The sequence below is a fragment of the Micromys minutus genome (assembly GCF_963924665.1).
Source record: "Micromys minutus genome assembly, chromosome: 3".
Lineage (NCBI taxonomy): Eukaryota > Metazoa > Chordata > Mammalia > Rodentia > Muridae > Micromys > Micromys minutus.
This window is the reverse complement of record NC_137972.1, coordinates 31209404-31229293: the sequence shown is the minus strand read 5'-3', so window position 1 is coordinate 31229293 and position 19890 is coordinate 31209404. Positions and strand designations below refer to the sequence as shown.

At 48.2% G+C, this 19890-nt stretch overlaps 2 protein-coding genes across 5 annotated transcripts in view; one reads left to right on the top strand and one right to left on the bottom strand.

The window, feature by feature from the left end:
• Positions 1-2556: 2556 nt before the first annotated feature.
• TAMM41 (TAM41 mitochondrial translocator assembly and maintenance homolog) overlaps positions 2557-19890 on the bottom strand; it is a 33124-nt gene continuing 15790 nt past the window's right edge. For 2 of the 4 annotated variants that reach the window (XM_080913784.1, XM_080913785.1), the window contains exons 5-9: positions 15998-16143; positions 12056-12221; positions 10692-10754; positions 4545-4599; positions 2557-2603 (exon numbers count right to left, since the gene is read on the bottom strand). In XM_080913784.1, coding sequence (XP_080769910.1) covers positions 2564-2603; positions 4545-4599; positions 10692-10754; positions 12056-12221; positions 15998-16143 — 470 coding nt within the window. In that variant the 3' untranslated portion in view covers positions 2557-2563. Of the gene's footprint in view, positions 2604-4544; positions 4600-10691; positions 10755-12055; positions 12222-14913; positions 15074-15997; positions 16144-19890 lie in introns of those variants that run through there. The other 2 variants (XM_080913786.1, XR_013974958.1) reach the window with 2 other exon arrangements.
• Positions 17530-18330, top strand: LOC308418807 (large ribosomal subunit protein eL8-like; the record flags this gene model as incomplete). The annotated part of the gene is made up of 1 exon (XM_080914340.1): positions 17530-18330. Exon 1 carries the CDS (start codon positions 17533-17535, stop codon positions 18328-18330), a length of 798 nt encoding a protein of 265 aa, XP_080770466.1. The 5' UTR covers positions 17530-17532.

The following is a 19890-nucleotide window of genomic DNA, read 5'->3' as shown; positions in this document are numbered from 1 at the left end:
ATGAAGTTAACAAGAGCAACGCTGGGCTGGAGAGATGGCTCAGTGGTTAAGAGCACTGACTGTTCTTCCAGAGGTCCTGAGTTCAATTCCCAGCAACCACATGGTGGCTCACAACCATCTGTAATAGGATCAGATGCCCTCTTCTGGTGTGTCTGAAGACAGCTACAGTGTACTCATATAAATAAATAAATCTCAGATTTCACAATCCTTAAAAAAACAAACAAACCATGAGCAATGCTTTGAATCCTAGGCTCTCATCTGACTCATTGCTCAACAGTAGTTTCTGATGGCACTCTTCAGTCATGAGGGTTCAGGTCCTTCCCACAGGCCAGGTCTCTGTCCCACTGATGCACAGGCTGAGATGGCAGAAACACAGATGCAGAATGAAGAAACACGCTCGTGAAAGCACTTGCTTTCCCCTGCTCCCCAACACTTCTACAGTGAGTATGGACACTGTCCACCAGGAGAAGCAGTATCCACCTAGAGTTGTAATTTTCGAGGGTCACCATCGCCAAGAGCTTTAAGGACCACATGTCTGCTCCTTTTGGCCAGCTTGAGTGCATTTTCCTTGCAGTTGCTTCTTGTCTGAAGCTGTTGCGGCAGCTGTTGCTGGACAGATGTCTCCATGTGGAATGCAGGGCACAGCAGATGCTGAGTCAAGCCAGGAGGGGGCTGGGCTAGGTGCTATCTGGCGATCCTGCTTTAAACCCATCCACCCTGCTCTTCTGGGATCAGGGCCTGCAAACTCCTCGTCCCAGGCTCTCTCAGCAGCCAGCTTTCCACTAGGTTTTGCCCACTGGGGATGCAGTGTGAGAGATTAGGAGAGAGAGGTGCTTGGCCTGACTCCCATTGCAGCAGCAGCAACCATGGTGGTTGCCAAGTGGCATCTGGCAGTGGAAAGACATTGTCCCCTTTGTCTAACCTGGCATACAGATCTCAAGCAAACTATTCTGAACAACATTCATTTGCATACTCAGCTATAGACCATGGAGTTGACTGGGCCGAGCTAGGCAGAGGGGCCAGGCTAGAGAACCACAAAGCTTTGCTCACTCATTTACCAGCCAGATCAAACACATTTGACCCTTTAAATGGAGGTGTCTCCTCGGAACATGGCAGTGTGGTTCCAGGAGTAGGTGTTTAGAAAGCCGAGTGAAAGCCGTGTTGCTGTTTAGGATCTGGCCTCTAAAATCATATTGACATCTTGTTTGCTGTATTGTTAGAAGCAAGTCACTAAAGCCAGCTCATATTCAAGGAAGAATTAGACTCTGCCCACTGGTGGGAGGAGGGCCAGCGTTTATAAACATTTTGGAACCACTACAGGCAGTAACTTTAGCAACACAGAAGCAGGCATGGGCCTGTCTGTAGGTTCTAGCCCAGGGTTACCAGCAACTCCCTGGCCTTCTGCATGCCATCTCTTTCCTTCTCTGAAGTACCCTCTCTTTTGTTTACTAGCTCTTCCAATGTTTGGGAACTAGTATTAAACTCTATTTGCTACACAAAGATTCTGACAGACACATCTGGTTTTACCTGTGGTTATGCTATAGAAAACTACCATCTAAATACACTAACAGACACCTGTAGATGCTATGAGGCATGTAAGGTGCTTTATAGATGCCGTCACATTTAATTCTGACACCAAACTGGATAGACTGACATGATGATGATGATAATATTATGAACACAAAAAACTGGGGCATCCCAGATTGGACACCCGGGACACAGCTGTGAAGGGCAAAGCTGAGCTTGTCTCAGGTTGAGAAAGGATTCTCTACCCAGACATTTTTCTCACACTATGCCTCAGTTTCCACCCTATATACCTGCTTAATGAATCCCAACTTAGATATAAACCTGCTGCTATTAATGCACAGAGGAATAGGGAAGTATCCAGGGCAGGGGGGAGGGAAGGTACACGTGCCTGTGACTTGTAAAAGCCGCAGGTTGTATGAGAAAAGGCAGGGGACAGAAGATCAGAGGTGAGGAGGGCTGACATCTCAGCTGTTACTCAGCTGTGTCATGACCCTAGGTGACATCTTCCTCTCCGGAGACCTGATTCCACATCAGAAAAAGGATCTGCCGTCCCAAGCTTCTCTGAGTAGCTGCTTTGCCCAGAAGTTACCATGGAACTGAAAGGCTTTATTGGATATGGGGTAAAAGCTGAGACTGGAAGATGCCGATTAGCATGAGGGCAGGTTCTCTGTATCAACAGCAGGGTCATATTAGATCTGGGGTGTGTGTGTGTGTGTGTGTGTGTCTTTGATGACTTGATACAGGAAGACGAAGGCAGTGACCACCAATGAATGAAAGAAAATTCTGGGCTTACAGTACAAACATGAGCGCCAGAGATCACCTGAAGGAACAGTAACACCATCCCTATTCCACAGAGGGAAACGCTGTTCAGTCTAAAACAACTTCCCTAAAGACTTACAGTGTACTAAATAATTCTTTCAACTTGACACAAGCCAAGGCTTCTGGGAAGAGAGACCTCAATTGAGAAAGAGCCTCCATCAGATTGGCCTGCGGGCAAGTCTGCAGGATATTTTCTTGATTGATGATATGGGCAAGTCTATCCTTCTATGGGCAGTGCCACCCTTGAGCTCTGGGTGCTGTAAAAAAAAATCGGGCTTCGTAAGCCTTGGGAGTAACACAGGATGCAGCACTTCTCCAGGGCCTCTGCTTCAGTTCCTGCCTCCAGCTCCTGCTCTGGCTTCCCTGGATGATGGACTACAAGCTGCAATAAACCTTTTCCTCCCCAAGTTGGTTTTGGTCATGGTCTCCTATCCCAGTAATAGAAAGCCAACCTAGAGCACTAAGTATATGGCACAAGGCTGCTAATTTAGTGTGCAATGAGACAAATTCTAAGGCAAGAAATCCATGTTGTCAGAATATACATCAGAACCCAGGGTCAGCACTAAAGTACTGAGCAATGGAAACAGTGCTTGAGTGGACAGAGGGCACAAGGCTACAAAGCCCCTGAGGTTTGATGGGACAGATAGGACATGTGTGCTGGTTGATGTAACTGCTTCCTGGTGTCCTTCCTCCTCTGTTCACATTTAGGAGGCTCCTGCTGTTCTGCCAGCTGAGCCTGGGAGGAAGCTGCCTCCTGTGGAGGGTGAGCAGCTCAGGTACAAACTGATCAAGCTGGGTCCATCCTTTGGGCAGTGTTCACAGCAGTACCAACAGACAGAGGATTGCAGAGACTTGAGGAAAGCCAGCCCTCTCTCCCCCAGACTCCCTATTCAGACATTTTCCTCATAGTATGCTTCATTTTTCACCCTATATACCTGCTTAATGAATCCCAACTTAGATATAAACCTGCTGCTATTAATGCACAGAGGAATAGGGAAGTATCCAGGGCAGGGGGGAGGGAAGGCACATGTGCCTGTGACTTGTAAAAGCCGCAGGTTGTATGAGAAAAGGCAGGGGACAGAAGATCAGAGGCGAGGAGGGCTGACATCTCAGCTGTTACTCAGCTGTGTCATGACCCTAGGTGACATCTTCCTCTCCAGAGACCTGGTTCCACATCAGAAAAATGGACCTGCCATCCCAAGCTTCTCTGAGTAGCTGCTTTGCCCAGAAGTTACCATGGAACTGAAAGGCTTTATTGGATATGGGGTAAAAGCTGAGACTGGAAGATGCTGATTAGCATGAGGGCAGGTTCTCTGTATCAACAGCAGGGTCATATTAGATGGTGGGGGGGATTCTCTGATGACTTGATACAAGAAGATGGCAGTGACTGGAGCCAGCCTTAGAGGAGCCAACACAGCAAAGGGCAGAGAGAGAAGAAAGCAGGGTCAATCAGTCTGTCCTGTGTTGCTGGGTGCGTACACATGTCTCAGTACAGCTGGGCAGAATCTGCAAAGGGTCGTCTTGGGCTCTGCACCCAATTGTTAGTCTGCTACACACTTTCATATAGAACAGGCCCTAACAAAACAAAACAAAAACCTAAAACCAAACCAAAAAACAAACCGAAAGATAAAAACAAAAGCAAAAACCCCACTAAGCAAATGGGGAGTGGGGTACTAGAAGGGAGCCCAGCTTATGTACCTTGTAGACTTTCCAGGCTACAAGTTCAAAAGCACAGTGGAACCTGTCATGCCCAACTCTGCATCCTCAAAGTCAGAACCTCTTGTCCAACATGGATTACAAAACGCAATCACAACCCTGTACTTGGAAGACTTTCTTTGGAATGCAAAGTTCTTTTCTATGCTCAGGTTGTACCTAAGTGTCAGACAGTGAATAAAAAAAAAAAAAAAATCAAACATAGCCAAATATCATGGCACATACCTAATCCCAGCTTCAGGGGGCAGAGGCAGGTGGATCTCTGTGAATTTAAAGCCAATCAGGGCTACAAAGTGAGACCCTGTCTTATAAAGACCAAACACCAAACCAAAACCAAACTCTACCAAGCACGACACAACCTTGGTCTCTTCAATTTCAAGCAGCTGGCCAGAGTGACAAGCAACTCTGTCAAAAGCATGGAGCCATTTATTCATAATCTACACATAACACAACATCAGTCAAGTCAGGACGTTTGTGTCACCCACCCTTTCCACATTTTGCTCAGTTTCCGTGAACTATAAATCACAGACTTCTTCACGCCTGCAAGAGAAAAGAAGCATGAATGAGAAATAAGTCCTGGTCAGTGGACATGCAGCCACAGTCCCAGTCTGACCAGAGGCTTGTCTTTGGGTTGGGGTTACAGTGGGCTGACTGGGGTGTTCTAAAGGACCTGGGAGCTGAAGGCCAAGTGATGTGTAGCAGAGACTCTGAGCTGGGCCTCTCACGCTATTCCTGTGACTGGGATTCCTGGGATCGAAAAAGCCTTGAGTTGTGGAGGTTCTGTCAGCCACTGAGCTTCCCAGGTCTTTCAGAAGGGAAGAGTCTTCTGGTGCACCCTCTCTACAGCACCTGCTGTTCTGTGTCCCACGCAAGCCACCTGTCTTCCTAGAGCAGATGTTATTCCAACTACACATGCCAGGTTGCTCTCATGCCTGGTGCTCGCCTCTTGAATAGCATTTACCCTACTGTTCCACACTTGTAGCCAATTCTCCTGTCTTTGCCTGGACCAATAGTTCCCCCAGGACAGGGACCTTGTTCTGTTCACCGCAAGTCCTGTCACCTGGTGCATTACCTGGTACCCAGCAGCACACAGTAGGTGCTCAGCTGAGTCTTCTGAAGTGGCAGTAAAGGCTGCTGGCCCTGACAGGCCTCTGACTTTATCCCAACTACAAGGTCCCAGAGAAGAAGCTCTCTGAGGCATACAGAAAACGCATACCAAGGGATAAATGGGGTGCTAGTGTTCTCTGGCTCTGCCCGTGGACATTAGGGATCTGACTTCCTTCTGTTGAAGATGAGGTCAGTTGGTGCTTTAGGGTGTGACCTGAGGAACTGAAGCCTTTTTCTCTTTGAGCTGTGTGCCATGACCTGTGCTCTGGGTTGGAAGTGCACGCTCCTGGCTGTGGCTTGTTGAACAAGGTGGGAGGAATCTTTAAACTACCTGGCCCTTTACTTGGAAGCTGCCTACCAGCTTGGAATCTGTGGCTACTGCAGGCGGTGACAGGAAGAAAGGCAGGGCTCCCAAAATCATTAGCAGATGTGTCTGGTTGTGTGCTCTCAGCTTGACATCTTGTTGAGAAACTCAGAGTTTTCACTGCCTCCACCCCTCTTAATTTTCTCCCTGAAGCAATGACTCTGGTCAGATTCACCCACCTGAGCACTAAGGCTGGAAGATCATTACATAAGGTACTGTTTCAAATTCTAGCAGAACCAACCAGAAGACCAAGCAGAAGCCAGGCAGTTACACATGCAAGACAGCGCAGCAAGCCCAGGCTGCTGAGTCACGGCTGGAGGCTGACTCCTCTTCCCATAGCTTAGTGACAAGATCCTCTGAGACTGTCAGGTAAACACGGAACATGGCTGAGCAGCCTGGGTGCCACCTTCAGCTTCTTAGAGCATTAGAAGCCTCTCTTGGCTGAACACGCTCCCTCCTTCAGCAGTCTGAAAGACTGCAGAGGGGACTGCGCCACAAAGAACAATGGGAAATGATTGGTTATGTGCACTTCCACACAGAGGGGCCCGAGGTTAGCATTCCATGGGCTCTGACCATAGCCACACGGTTCTGAACACACTTGATGCCATCAGGTTTTCACAAGAGCTGAGGTTTACACAAGGTTAAGAACAATAATTTCACCAAAGGCTTAAAATATTTCAGCCACCAATTTCATCAAATTGAAACAAAGTGTTCTTCAAAGGACAGGTGGGTGGACCTGACTTGGGGAAGTGGAAAGCCCCATGAAGGCTCTGTGGAGAAGCTGGAGTGGCACCCCAGGGCAGTTAGTTGTTTGTATTACCACATCAAACAGGCCTGGGGTCTAGGAGCTGCTGGAGACCAAGGGGTAAGACAGGAGAAAGGAGGGAAAACCCCATCTAAACCATGTATTCAATTCAGAAAGAAAAAGCCTCAAGAAGGGGCCATTAGTGGGTGAACTTCTCCAGCACACACTCCACACCTACAAGAACAAGGTCAGTGAGCCTCCAAACACTTGCAGTGAGCCTCCGCTTGACCTGTCCACAGGGAAAAGCCCATCCGAGGCACAGCTTCATCTTAATTTGAAAGGTTAGACATAAGCTGGGTGTGGCAGTGGACACCTACAATCCTAGAACCCAGAGACCAAAGCCAGAGAACTGAGTTCACAGCAGCCTCGGCTCCAGAGACCCTACTAGAACAGAGGAAGGAGGGGAGGGAGGGAGGATATTTAAGCTTAAGTGATAAACACGTCATAAGAAAGATGATGTAAGATGAAAATAATGATTGGCTCCACTGTGTTTCAGGAAAGGGATGAGAAGCAGTGAGGCATGCTGGGATATTTCTTAGGGACAAGACTAAACGTGTCTTGTTAATTCAGCTGAATCTTTTGAAGCTGGGAGAGGGATCTGCCCCCGGAGTTAATTCTGATTGACCATAAAGACGGGTGGGGAAAATTAGACTCATCAGCACCCCCAGCCTCCAGCACCTTAGAGGGTGGCGCCATTGCCTCTGGGGGTTTCGTCTGACTCCTGCCTCCCTCTACTCCTGTGTTCAGGCACTCCATTCTGGGCTCTCTTCTCTTGACTGTGCTGCCCTGGCCTGGGCTTGGGCTGCAGGGTCTTTCAGTTGGCTGGCTGACTAGAGCCCTATGTGCTGGTCTCTCTGGCAACAGATCTCCCCCCTCTCCCTACATCCTTCAGTGGCCTCCCTCTGTCCTCAGGGAAGCTCAGCATTCCTTGAATGCTGAGTGCAGCTTTAGGGCCATCTTTGTGCAGCTCTGGCCTATCTTTCAGACTGGTCACAGACTCTCCAATTTCCTACCTACTAACAGCAGCTTGCTCAAACTGCTGCAGCAGAGACTGTAAAGGGCTGCCGCTTAGACAGAGACAGTTGGCTCTGCTGGTCTTTTTCTAGCAGAGACTGGATACCCTCAGTGGCAAACGACTTTCTTCAGGGCACCCTGCTGGCGCTAGTTCCTGATGATCCAGTAAACTTTCTGCTAACAGACTGGGTGTAAGAGAGAGGATTCTAGCTCCTAAAGAAGAAACTTCAGAGAAAAGAAAAAGAAAAAAGAAAATTTCTGATTTCAAACCAGAATACAAGTGTATCGGACAAACGGCAAAGGGAAGCTATGAGGACAGAGGGGTCGAGCTGTTTGCAAACAGATCGCACGGAATTTGCTTCCCAACAAAATCCGAAGGGCTGGTTACAGATGTCATGAGCCTCCGCTAAACACAGTGAGTCTGGGAGCAAGTCAGAAGACCCACAGACCTGCAGGGTCATCATTTTCTACCGTTTCCACTGCCCATGGCCTCCTTCACGCTGTACAAAGTGGGCCCCTGAGAAGTGAAGCAAGTCACTGCTCAGGGGAAGCCAGGCATCATTTGCCCTGAGCGAACCTGGGTGGTAGGTTCTGCCAACACTGCCCTCTGCTGGCATATGGGAGAAATTAGTGGGAAGATGCCCAGGACCTATCTCAGGGTGGTTATCAGGAGGTGGTGCAGGGATTCACACTGATTTTTTTTCACCCCTGGCTAATCTTCACTGTTCAAATTGAAAAAACAATTTTAGGTTTATTTTGGTGTGGCTCATGACTGTATTGTTATTCACTTTTTACACTTGGAGGCTGCTCTTCTTAGTAAGATAATTAAAGTTAACTTTTCTTAAAATCAAGCACATAATGGAATGGGGTCCTTCAGTTTTTGTTTGGATCCAAAGGGTCCCAAGGTTTTAATTGGCAAACAGCTTAGTTTAACCCACAGTGTATGGAGCAGTAAAGCTTTTCACTGACCAAAGGAGACCAATTAAGATAAACAGTTTGGACTTTTTCTAAAATCTTCCACCCCAAGTCACAAAAATAGTAAATAATACTCATGCATAAACATAATGTTTGGTATTAACAGACAGAAATTCCAGCACTCAGAGGCTAAGGCAGGAGGATCATCCTGTACTACATAGCAATATACGGTCTCCAGAAACCAAACGAGGAAGGGCTGGATGTGACTCAGTCAGAGAGCACATGTCTGGCAAGTGAGATCCGATCAGCACTAAAACCAGGGGTGCTGGTGCAAGCCTGTCATCCCAGCGCACGGAAGGTGGGACAGGAGGATTGAGAGTTTGAGGTCATCTTGGACTACATAGCAAGTTTGAGGCTGGCCAGAGATATATGATGCCGTCTTATAGAAACGGTCAGAACCCACCGTCTTCTGCTGTTTATTATAAAGCAAACTTGGGCATCATTACCTCGCCCATATGTGTTTTAGCGTGTCCCTCTGAAAGAACAACAGAAACAGCAAACAAGCCGAAAGGACACCATCATCGCAACTAAAAGTATCAAAACATTCCTTCTAGCAGGGAAGCCCATCTCAACCAGCCACAGGTACAACACAAGTCAACAGCCTGACTCACTCAAGCAAACGAAAGCACCCCATGTCAGCCTCACCAGAGTCTACCAGCAGGAGCATAGAATACACCACCTTAGTCAGAGACTGGGAACAGATGCTCCAAGGGGCAGTCACTGGGCTGTGAGGTAGAGTGGGGCCACACCAGCTCCAGGGCAGTCTCACACCCAAAGTGTGCCAGGCTTAGGGTGAAAAGTCACTGTTTGGGGGCTACCTACTTCTGGGCCATCTCCTTTCTGGCTCAGAAGGCAGGATGGCCAAATGCCTGAGCAGCCAGCACAGGAGAGATGCTCAGTGTGAGGGACAAAGAGCTACAGCAGGCATTTATGTGATGGTACCAAGTGCTGGAAAGAGTGAAGAGAAAGAAGGCTTCCCACACCTCACTCTTCAACAGTGCCACTTTGGTGGGCAATCTGGCAATATCTAAGGAGATATCTGATGTAAGGGCTGGACATACAGAGGGGCGGAGGCCAGAAAAGTAACTGGGTGAGAAAGTGCCTGCACAGCCTGGGTGACAACCAGTACACAGAGAGCAGAGGTCACATGGGAGGCAAAAGGACAGCAACCGCTGGCCTAGGAGCATCTGGATAAAGAACCTCACAGTGGGAACTAAGGAATACTCTGGGTTCCCCAGAAAGAGAGGCCAGGAGAAGAGATCAAACAGCCACAGCAAAGCATGCCACCGAGACTCCAGAGCCCCAGGGAGAAGGAAGACCCAGTGAGCTTCCAGAAAGAACACACACAATGAATTAAAGATCAGAATAGCTTTGAACTTCAACAGTAGTCCTGAAAGTGAGAATAATTGCAGTAATTATTTCAAGATTCTGTCTTTCTCTCCCCTCCCCCTTCTCTTTCTCCTCTCTCTCCCTCAGACACAGGGCCCTGCTATGAAGACAAAGATGACCTTGGAATTGTGAGTCCCTGAGTAGGGGGACTATGGGCGTATACCACCAGACCCACAGACCTCAAGGTTCACAGGGAGATTTATTTTTATTCTCTACTGACCTAGATATCAACCACATGTGAGAGTAGAGAAAAGAGGTTTCAAATACAGGAATCTGCTCATCCAAAGGATGCTATGCACCAAGAGTGAAGGGCATAGACACGTCCCTGCTGGGCAGATGAAGACAGTCTCTGGGCAGGGGAGGGAAAACACAGCATATGCCTCATCTCAGTGTTGAACTTTCAATCATAAATTGGTCCAAACTGCAAGTAGGAAAAGAGAGCTGAGGCAGGAGGGAGGTCCCGGGCGTGCAGGCAGAGGCCGAGGCAGAGGGGAGGGCAGAACTATGGCTCTAGCAGTGCCTTGACCACCCACGGGAAGCAGAGGACTGGTAACCTAAACCTATCACTCAGGAGACGGCAGGGAAAACAGAAACACCACACTAAGAGAAGGAAGTAGGTGTCTATGAAAACAGGCTGATGAGGAGGAAGCACCCTACTCCGCTGTTTTTGATGTGCTTTTCAGGGGTGACTTCAATATAGAAACTTGAGGGCAAAACCCCCACATGGGAGTTATTTAGGAACTGAGAGGAGAGGTCGAGCCACCTGCCGGCACCTCGGGTGGTGACCTGGCAGAAGTTCAGGTCACACTGCAGACATGACTATCTAGGGTACCACAGTGTTGGGGTATATGGTGGTGAAGGGTCAGAACTGCACCGGTACAGGGAGATGCAGACTTGAAGCTTTGTATTTCAACCTACAGCACTGAGGCCATTTTATCCCACGGGCATAGCACAGGAGCCTGGTTCCAAAGGTCTTACCAGCAGTGAAAAGGCCTTTGGTGCTCTGCCTGATGCTGGAAGGTCTGACGATTGATGAGATTGCTGCAAAACACAAACACAAACAAAAGGAATGACCAGAGACGCCAGACCGATGCCGGTCATCTTAGAGGTCTTAAAATTCCGAAACCAAATATGATTCCCAGCTACTCAACAGAACCAGTGGAGGATTGCTGGCCCTGTTGGGAAGTGACCGTGAAAAGGCCATCACAACAGGGGGATGGGGTCCTGTGGAGGCCAGCTGTGGCCAGGCCCAGCTGTTTGAGCACTGGCAAAGGCCTGGGTTGCTGTACAACTTGGCCACCTGAAAACAGGAGGGGTGGGAGGTGAAGGTCACCGACCCTCCAAGGTCATCCAAGCTGTTCATGTCTTCTAGTTCAAAGTTCTAAGATGCACAGAAAGGTAAAGAGATATCTGTCTTTTATCCAGGGGAAGTGTCCATAGTAAAAGTGAATGAAGAGAATATTTATTCTAAGATACAGGGCCTAAGTCTTCCATCACTTCAGGGCAGCAGTCACATAGCCTGTGCTGGCCCTAGGGGAGCGGATATCTGGGCATGCTCAAGAAACGTGGTGCAGGTTCCCAAGAGAGGGAGAGTGGAGCCACCTGCCAAATTCCTTACTGCAAACTGCATTTCCAATCAACAAATATTCTGAGAGACAAAGAGAGAATGAACTTTTTGAGAGACAGGGCCATTTCAGTTTCCTGATTATGCCTTCCCCTACTGTCCTTTGCTACTTAAGAGAGAGGTGGGTCTCTCAGGTTTTAAGGTGCAATCTTTCTGTTGTTTTTAGAGAAGAGCCTCGCCTTGCTAATTAATCTAGGATGGCCCTGGACTATGTAGCCCAAGCTGGTTTTGAACTAGCAGCAAATCCCCTGCCCCAACTCGAGTGCTGAGATTGCAGGTCGGATCTTTTGATAAACATTAAGGAGGTCCCGGGGGAAGTGCAGAGAAGCTCAGCCTGAGGGCCCTCAGAGAGGGTGGCTGTCTGGACACAGCCTGGAACCAGTCAGAGAGAAGTTGGAGATGTCAGCAAAGCCTAAAAAATATCATCAGTCTTCTTCTCAGACCTCCACAAAGGACAGACACATCTTTCAAATAACATCTAGAAGTTATGTTCCTGAAACCAGAGGCAGCTGTGGTGGGTGGTTTTCTCACTGCTTGCTTCAAGCAAGCGAACACTGAGATTTGGAAAACCCCAAACTGTTCATGCTTTTCTTCTACCCCGACGCAATCTCTCTCTTGATCTCGTTAGGCAAGAAGGAAGAGATAATTCGTCTGAATGACACAAAGGCTGCTTTTACCCACAGCCAGCCCTTGCTCAGCATCAGACCCGTGGACACACCTAGTCGCACCACATCACCACAGTCGGGGTCCTGAGCCACTTGCAGTAAAGTCTCTTCCACATCCCTGTTTCTCCCAGGAGGGTCCATGATGTGATTGATTTGCTGCTGTAAGGTTCTAGGCAATGTCATTAGCTGAGTGAATTGTCCTTCTGGGCTTTTATCTATCTGGGAAAAAGAGAGAGAGAAAGAGAGAGAGAGAATGACGTCTTTGCAAGTGCTCTGAAGTCTAGACACAGCTGGACACATGGTTCCTATTTAAAAACCACACAACAAGTCTCATATTATGCAGGACCCCTATGCATACATTTGTAATTAAATAAGGTTTTCCTTCCTCTGACGCAAGCACCATACCTGCCCCAGGTGGCATAAGAAACTTGAGTATTACATGGTCAGGATTATAGGTCTCTTCAAAAAGGACAGCTTTGATTCTACAAATATTCTATTTCTACACAAGAAAAGAAGCCTCTTAAACATTTTTTAAACATTATTTTATGCATTGGTGTTTTGAATGAATGCATGTATGTGCACCATGTGTGCCTAGAGCCCGGATTTGGGTGTCAGATCTCCTGGAATTAGAGTTACAGACAGTTTTGAGCCACCATGTGGATTCTGGAAACTGAATCCATGTCTTCTGTAAGAATAGCTCCTAACCACTGAGCCACCTCACCGGCTCTAAGAGAAACCCTTTTGGTGGGTCAGTTTCTGACTTGCAGTTTACAATGTCTTACTTGTCACAAGCCAGCAGCTAACGGAGGTGGGGCTGCATCGAGAAGCCCAGATCCAACCCAGAAACTCAGGTTCCCTTGCCACTCTGAATGTGTGTGATGAGGAATTACACAACTCGATCTGAATTTGTACCCCTGCTCTAGAGGCCTCTTCTATGCAATGCTGCACCTCACAAATGACTTAGGGACACACTGATGACAAAGGCCAGTCTTACTCCAAGTCCTCCAGAACCCAGGTGAGTGAATTAGTAACTGATCAACATAACTTAGCTATTATCACTTGTTACATATGACTGAACTATGCAGGTTCTGTTTAGGTTGTTCAAGGACAAAGATACAAATAAAACTATGTATCGCCTGGAGACCACTCATTCAAAAGTTAACCCCACCGCTGAGAGACTAGTTCCCTAATACAGTGCATTTTGCTTCACAGAATTAAAGATATAAAAACATGGAAGCTCTTTGTGAGTGCAGCTGCCTGCTCCATCAGAAGCAACAATGGCCCCCTCAGCAGCTTGCTCACAGTATTTTTCAACCAGAGTAAACAAAGAACAGCTTCAGGGCAGGCAAGATGGCTCAGCAGCCTGGCGACCTGAGTTCCACTCCCAGGACCCATGTCAGATAGGAGAGAACCAACTTCACAAAGTCATGTGAGACCATCCTAGTCTATACAGTAAGTTCCAGGTCAGCCAGGGCTACATAGCAAGACCCTGTCTCCAAACAATAACAAACAAGAACAGTCTCAAGATGAAGGTATTCATCCTACTTGCTGTTCGGATAGTCTGGTTCAGTGTGCCCTGAGAGCTGCTCTCAGGCATGAACAGCTAGCTGCTTGTATCCACTAATCAGGAGATGCAGAGCCAGCCTCCTGCCCTAAGCTGAGAGAACTCTGAAGGGCCCTCTAGCCCTTGTTACACACAGCACTTTCACAGAGCCAGATGGGGCCCTTGGGGGCAGACATGCCTCACCTGAAGACTGGCAATAGAAGTGTTTCAGTGAGCAAACTCCGGAGGCATGTTAGAGCTGCCACCGTAGAAGAGTAAACGGGAGCTTTGAGCTCTCTCTCCCACTGGCCAAAGCAGTAGGAAAAAGTAAAACCACATTCTAGGAGGGAGAAGTTAGTGCTGTCTCTGTACTGAGAAGATGTAGGGGTGTGGTGGCCATTCTGTGTACCTCGATTAATCTGCAGTGCTCAGACACTTGGTAAGTTTAAAGATGTAATTAACATTTTGGTCAGGTGAATATAATTACCCCCATCACAGTAGATACGGCTCCTGAACCAGCTGAAATACAAGAGAAAGGCCAAGGTCCCTTAAGGAAGGTAATCTGCCTCTTGGCTCAAGGCTGCAGCACCACCTCTTTCCTGGGTCTCCAGTCTCTAGCCTGTCCTATATACTGGACACCGCTCCACAGATCCCAGAACTAATAGACTGGTCTCTCTCCTACCCACCTCCAAACCCCTAACCGTGCCAACTCTCTAGAGAGCCACAGCAAAGAAAAGTGCTGATGGCCCTAGTCATGTCCCCAGGAAGTCTGGCCAAGATGGAAACGAATCTTAGTGGGTTACAGCACAGCTCTGCAAACCCCACCGAGCTGAAATCCTGAGGTGTCTGCAGCACTAGCTGTGGTGGATCTCAGTGGAGTCACAGCTCTATCTGGGGCCAAAGACCTGGGGAGCAAAGGACTGTTACTCAATCCTGCTGGGAAGGAGAGTCAAAATCAGCTCAGCATCAACAACAGTCAGCCAGCTTCCTTTAAATCCCAGCATTTGGGAAACAGAGGCAGGCAGATCTCAGAGTCTGAGGCCAGCCTGGTCTACAGAGTGAGTTCCAGGATAGCCAGGGCTACACAGAGAAACCTTGTCTTAAAAATAAAACCAAAAAAAAAAAAAAAAAAAAAAAAAACCCAAAAAAACAAAAACCAAAACCAAATGGACAAACAATAAAAACAACAGTTAAACCTTGGGGTTTGCCTCAGGGATGGGGTCATGTTTACAGCCCTGTGATGAGACAGTAGAAGGAAACCTGGGTATTCCGTATGCATGTTTGTCTATGAGATCAAACGCAGAATGTTTTGCTTACTTGTTTATTTTTAAATTACATTTAGTTATTTATGGGTCTGGGTGCACATACCATGATGGGTATTCGGAGGCCAGAGACAACTTGTGGAGTCAGTTCTCTCTTTCCACCACACGGGATCCTGGGGCTTAAACTTTGGTTGTCAGGTTCGGCAGATGTCTTTACCCACTGAGCCAGCACACCAGCCCAGTCAGTTCAATAGCATTAATGTCACCTGTTGAGCAATATGGGGTCTAATGAACTGAAAGGAAGTTCTCAAAAGACCTGGCATTGCCTTAACTCCTGGGTGCCACCTGAAGGAGCCTAAGTTAACGCACCACAGGAACCTCCGCAGCTGTCTTCCTGCTGAACTATTCACAACAGCCAGGGAACACACTAGCTTTGTTCACCACCATATGAGTGGATGAAGAAAGTGTGGTACAGGGTTGGACTGTAGGCCCAGCATGCAAAAGCCCCAGGTTTGAGCTCCATCCCTATATAAGCAGGGTATGGTGGCGCAAGCCTCAATTCCAGAGCTCCAGAGAACTCAGGGTCATCCTTGGCTACATTGGGACTTGAAGAACAGCCTGGGCTGCCACTGACCATCTAAAACAACAAAAGCAAAAAGCAAATGTGGCACAGATACTCAACAGCATCTTAAAGAAAAAGGAAGGGGACAGGTGACAGAATGCCCATGACAAGAAGCAGAGGGTGACTGACTAGTGGACAAAAGGGAAGTGGTCAGAGGCGGGCAGGGCACTCAGGGTCCGGGTGTGAAAAAGAACAAAGTATAAGGACCCACATGCATGAAAACAGCCTTGGAGCTTGCTACTCTCCGTAAAAGTTAGTAACAGTAAACAAAGACCCTCTTGCCACCTGCCTCTAGCAGTGGCCCGACTTCAGCGTCCTGGAGGGCTGAGACAGGAAGACTGCCCAGGTTCAAGGCTTCTAGGGCATTGGAATAAGTTCACAACCATCCCAGGCAACTTACAAAGGCTCTGTCTCAAAATAAGAAGTACCGAGAGGACCAGATGTAGCTGAGGGGTAGGATCTGGTCTCGTATGTGTGAGGAACAGGTTCAATTACTCCCACTTCAGAAAACATAAACAAATACCGGCTCTTCCTTTGGTAATAGAACAAGGGCCCGTGCACCGCTCACCTCAAGCTGGCCTTGCTGCATCTTATACACCACCTGGGGGTCCTTCTGTAATATACTCTCGTAGAGCTCTCGGAAATGGCCTACGTTGGGCTTCACGATGTTCAACACTTTTGCTTTATCCTCGCCAACCACCATGCGGAAGTCACCTAAGTTAATATAACCAGAGAAGTCAGTCTCCTTCAAAGAACTCCCACCCTGCTCACGGGTGCAGCTCGGCAGGATCCCTCAACACAGTACGGCTTTTCTGCTTTAAAATGGCCATTGTGGTATATGAGGAATTCAAGAGTTGGGGAAAAGCCCTGTGTGCTGGCTATAGTTCAGTGATCTCTTCACATAAGGTACTGGCCTGACCATCAGGGTTTTATTGGTTTTCTAGTATGGTAACCTCTGCACTGATAAACATGAAAACCGTGCCTGTGGCCAGTGGTTGATTGATACTTTAGGTTCCCAGCACTCTGTGGTGGTTCACAACCAGCCATCTGTAACTCCGACGCCACCTTCTGGCCTCTGAAGGCATTGCATGCACATGATGTGAAGACACACAGGCAAAACACTTATTCACATAAAATAAACCTTTAAAAATTCAAGTGGAGAGAAATGAAGGATACAACTCTTGCTACAGGACAAACTGGATTAAAAAAATCATTTATTTCCAGAGCAACTTCTATTTTGAGAACCTTTGACTTTTTGATCAAGGGCCTCATATAAGCCTAGACTGGCCTAGAACTTGCTATGCAGCCCAAGCTGTCTTTCAACTCCCGATCTGCTGGGTTCTAAGCGCAGACCACCAAACCCACTGCAGCAACTTTTGCTGCAGATGACAGGTGACTCCTCTATCCCTGAGGATGGTGAGCCAAACCTAGAGGGAAGACCGGTAAAATGCCGTGCTGGAGTCAGGAGGCTGCTGGGGGCAGGGAGGATATGTGCTGCAGGGGTGGAGCCTTTCCTGCTGGCACAGGCCCTGGGGTTACATCCTGGTGCTGCCAGAAAAGAGCAGCTAGAGCTCCCGGGTGAAGTGGCCCGAGAGCGATGTGCTGAAGGCCTCAGTGGGCACAGATGGATGGACAGACACCACAGCTGCCGAGGAGCAGAATGGTGAGAGAGCCCGTCACTCAGAGGTCACTTGTGGGGGTAAGGAGCATACTACGGGTAACTATATTAGAAGATGTCTCTAAGGCTATGAATGGCCTACTGGGGTTTCCTTGAGCAAACTGCTGGCTTGTTGTGGGGAGAATTGCAAAGCTGTGTGCCATAGAACGTGTATGGCATGATTGCTCCCAGGCTGTATCGGGGTGTATGTAGTCTCGAATGTGACGAGAGACTGAAAACTGCCTTTCTGTAGTGCACCGTCTCAGGAAGAGAATACTCAATCCCCATGGAGTGCACGCAGAGACTGGGTCACCTGCCTGGGATTTCCCGGGGTGCAAGTTAGCATGCCACTTGTAACATTAGAAACGTAAACAACAAGAACAACACCCCCCCTAAATAACAGTAATAAAAAAAGTGAAAGAAGCTCTCTCCTCCAGCCGAGCAAGATGCCCAAAGGGAAGAAGGCCAAGGGGAAGAAGGTGGCCCCGGCCCCCGCCGTCATCAAGAAGCAAGAGGCCAAAAAGGTGGTCAATCGTTTGTTTGAGAAAAGGCCCAAGAACTTCGGCATTGGGCAGGACATCCAGCCCAAAAGAGATCTAACACGCTTTGTCAAATGGCCACGCTACATCAGGCTGCAGAGGCAAAGGGCCATCCTCTATAAGCGGCTCAAAGTACCTCCTGCCATTAACCAGTTCACCCAGGCCCTGGACAGGCAAACAGCTACCCAGCTGCTTAAGCTTGCCCACAAGTACAGGCCAGAGACAAAGCAAGAGAAGAAGCAAAGGCTACTGGCCCGTGCTGAGAAGAAAGCTGCTGGCAAAGGGGACGTCCCAACTAAGAGACCACCTGTCCTCCGAGCAGTCAGTACAGTCACCACCTCGGTGGAGAACAAGAAGGCTCAGCTGGTGGTGATTGCCCATGACGTAGACCCCATTGAGCCGGTGGTTTTCCTGCCTGCCCTATGTCGAAAGATGGGGGTGCCCTACTGCATCATCAAGGGAAAGGCCAGGCTGGGGCGCCTGGTCCACAGGAAGACATGCACCACTGTTGCCTTCACACAGGTTAACTCAGAAGACAAGGGTGCTCTGGCTAAACTGGTAGAAGCTATTAGGACCAATTATAATGACAGATATGACGAGATCCGCCAGCACTGGGGAGGCAACATTCTGGGTCCTAAGTCTGTGGCTCGCATTGCCAAGCTAGAAAAGGCAAAGGCTAAAGAACTCGCCACTAAACTGGGTTAAATGTACACTTAAGTTTTCTGTACATAAATATAATTACAAAATTAAAAAAAAAAAAGTGAAAGAAAAAGAAAGAAGGAAAGAAATCTGCTCATTAGGCCGAGGGAGCAGCTCAGCACTGAAGTGTAAGGCCAGCTTGTATCTTTTCTGCCCTCTCTGTAGGTCCTGTAATCTCAAGTTTTTATGTATGAGGCAGTAAAAAAAATTATTGTAATCCCCTGCTGAGGCAGTAACTTTCTAACAGACCAACTGTAGATGCAAGCTAACCCAAAACCTCCCACAAAGTGATGGCTGAGCTTAAAGACCTCAGGAAACACTCTCTTCTCTGAGAACAAGGACTGGGCTGGTTTGGCTCTGGACTTCTGGCAACTTGTGGGCCCTCAGGTGACAGCCACCTCTTGAGCTGAATTCTCCCACTGCAGGGAAGGAAGGAACTGTTACTCTTCTCTTCAGAACAGAATGAATCAAACGGGTGCAGCGGTCACAGCTGATGGTTAAGTTTCTTACCTTCAGAAACCCCTCTGCAATCAAACAGGCACCGAGAGACACTACTACTTTGTATTTTCTATCTCTGCTGATGGTTTTAACTCTCGGCTGTTCTATGGAGAAAGCCATCAGGATAAGCCACGGAGGGAAAATTTGTCTTGGAAACCCCGAGTTCTGGCCATACGGTTCAGACCAGGACCAAAAGAAAAAAAGAAAAAAGAAAAACTAGCCTTTTGCTCACCCTCAGATGCTGACTGAGCACCTAAGGTGCAGGTGTCAGGTATGACTGGTAAGCACAGAAGAGCCCAGCATCTGCAGAGTGTGCTGGACATGCACACGTGACACAAAATCCTACTAGTGGTTTACCTTTAGAGAAATCAAAGAAGTAGGCACATAACTATGTCTGACCAGAAAACAAAGTGAAACTGAACAAAAGCTGGGGAAGGTGTGAGGGCTGCGGGGTGGTGGGGTGGTGGGGGTGGTCTGAGGCTGTATCCCAGGGGCACCCATGGCTACACCTTCCCTGGAGGATCAGATCCTGGGCCCACTTTTAGCTCAGCACTCAGCATCTGTGGGCCCGAGCACAGAAAAAGAGCCGAGACCCACAGTTTGTAATCTCAAGACTAAAGACTCAGCCCAGGGGCCCACAAGCTGCTGTGTGCAGCCCAGGCCAGGCTCCTGTGCGCTAGTCTACGGCACCCATGACTTCACCCAGGCCCGGAAAATGAGCTCTCAACAGAATCTTGTGGGTCTCCCCTGAGCTCTGGCATTAAAGGCAGCCCATTCTCTTTCACATAAGCACCAGAGAGACTTCATCCATTAGACCTAAGGAGCTAAGAATATAAGGCCCATCAACCCATGATCTAATGCTTACCTAATTGTGCCCAAGGTTTTCTGTCAGCATGTGTGTAGGACTTATGAGCGACAGCTGAACTCCAGCCTGGAAATATACCCAAGGCCCCTCTGCTCTTTCCAACAGTACATACAGTGCTTTACACAGATGGACTTGTAGGGCTCATCAATAAAAACGATAGAGAGCTAACCTAAGTGTCAATCACTGGTTGGTAGAGTGCACAA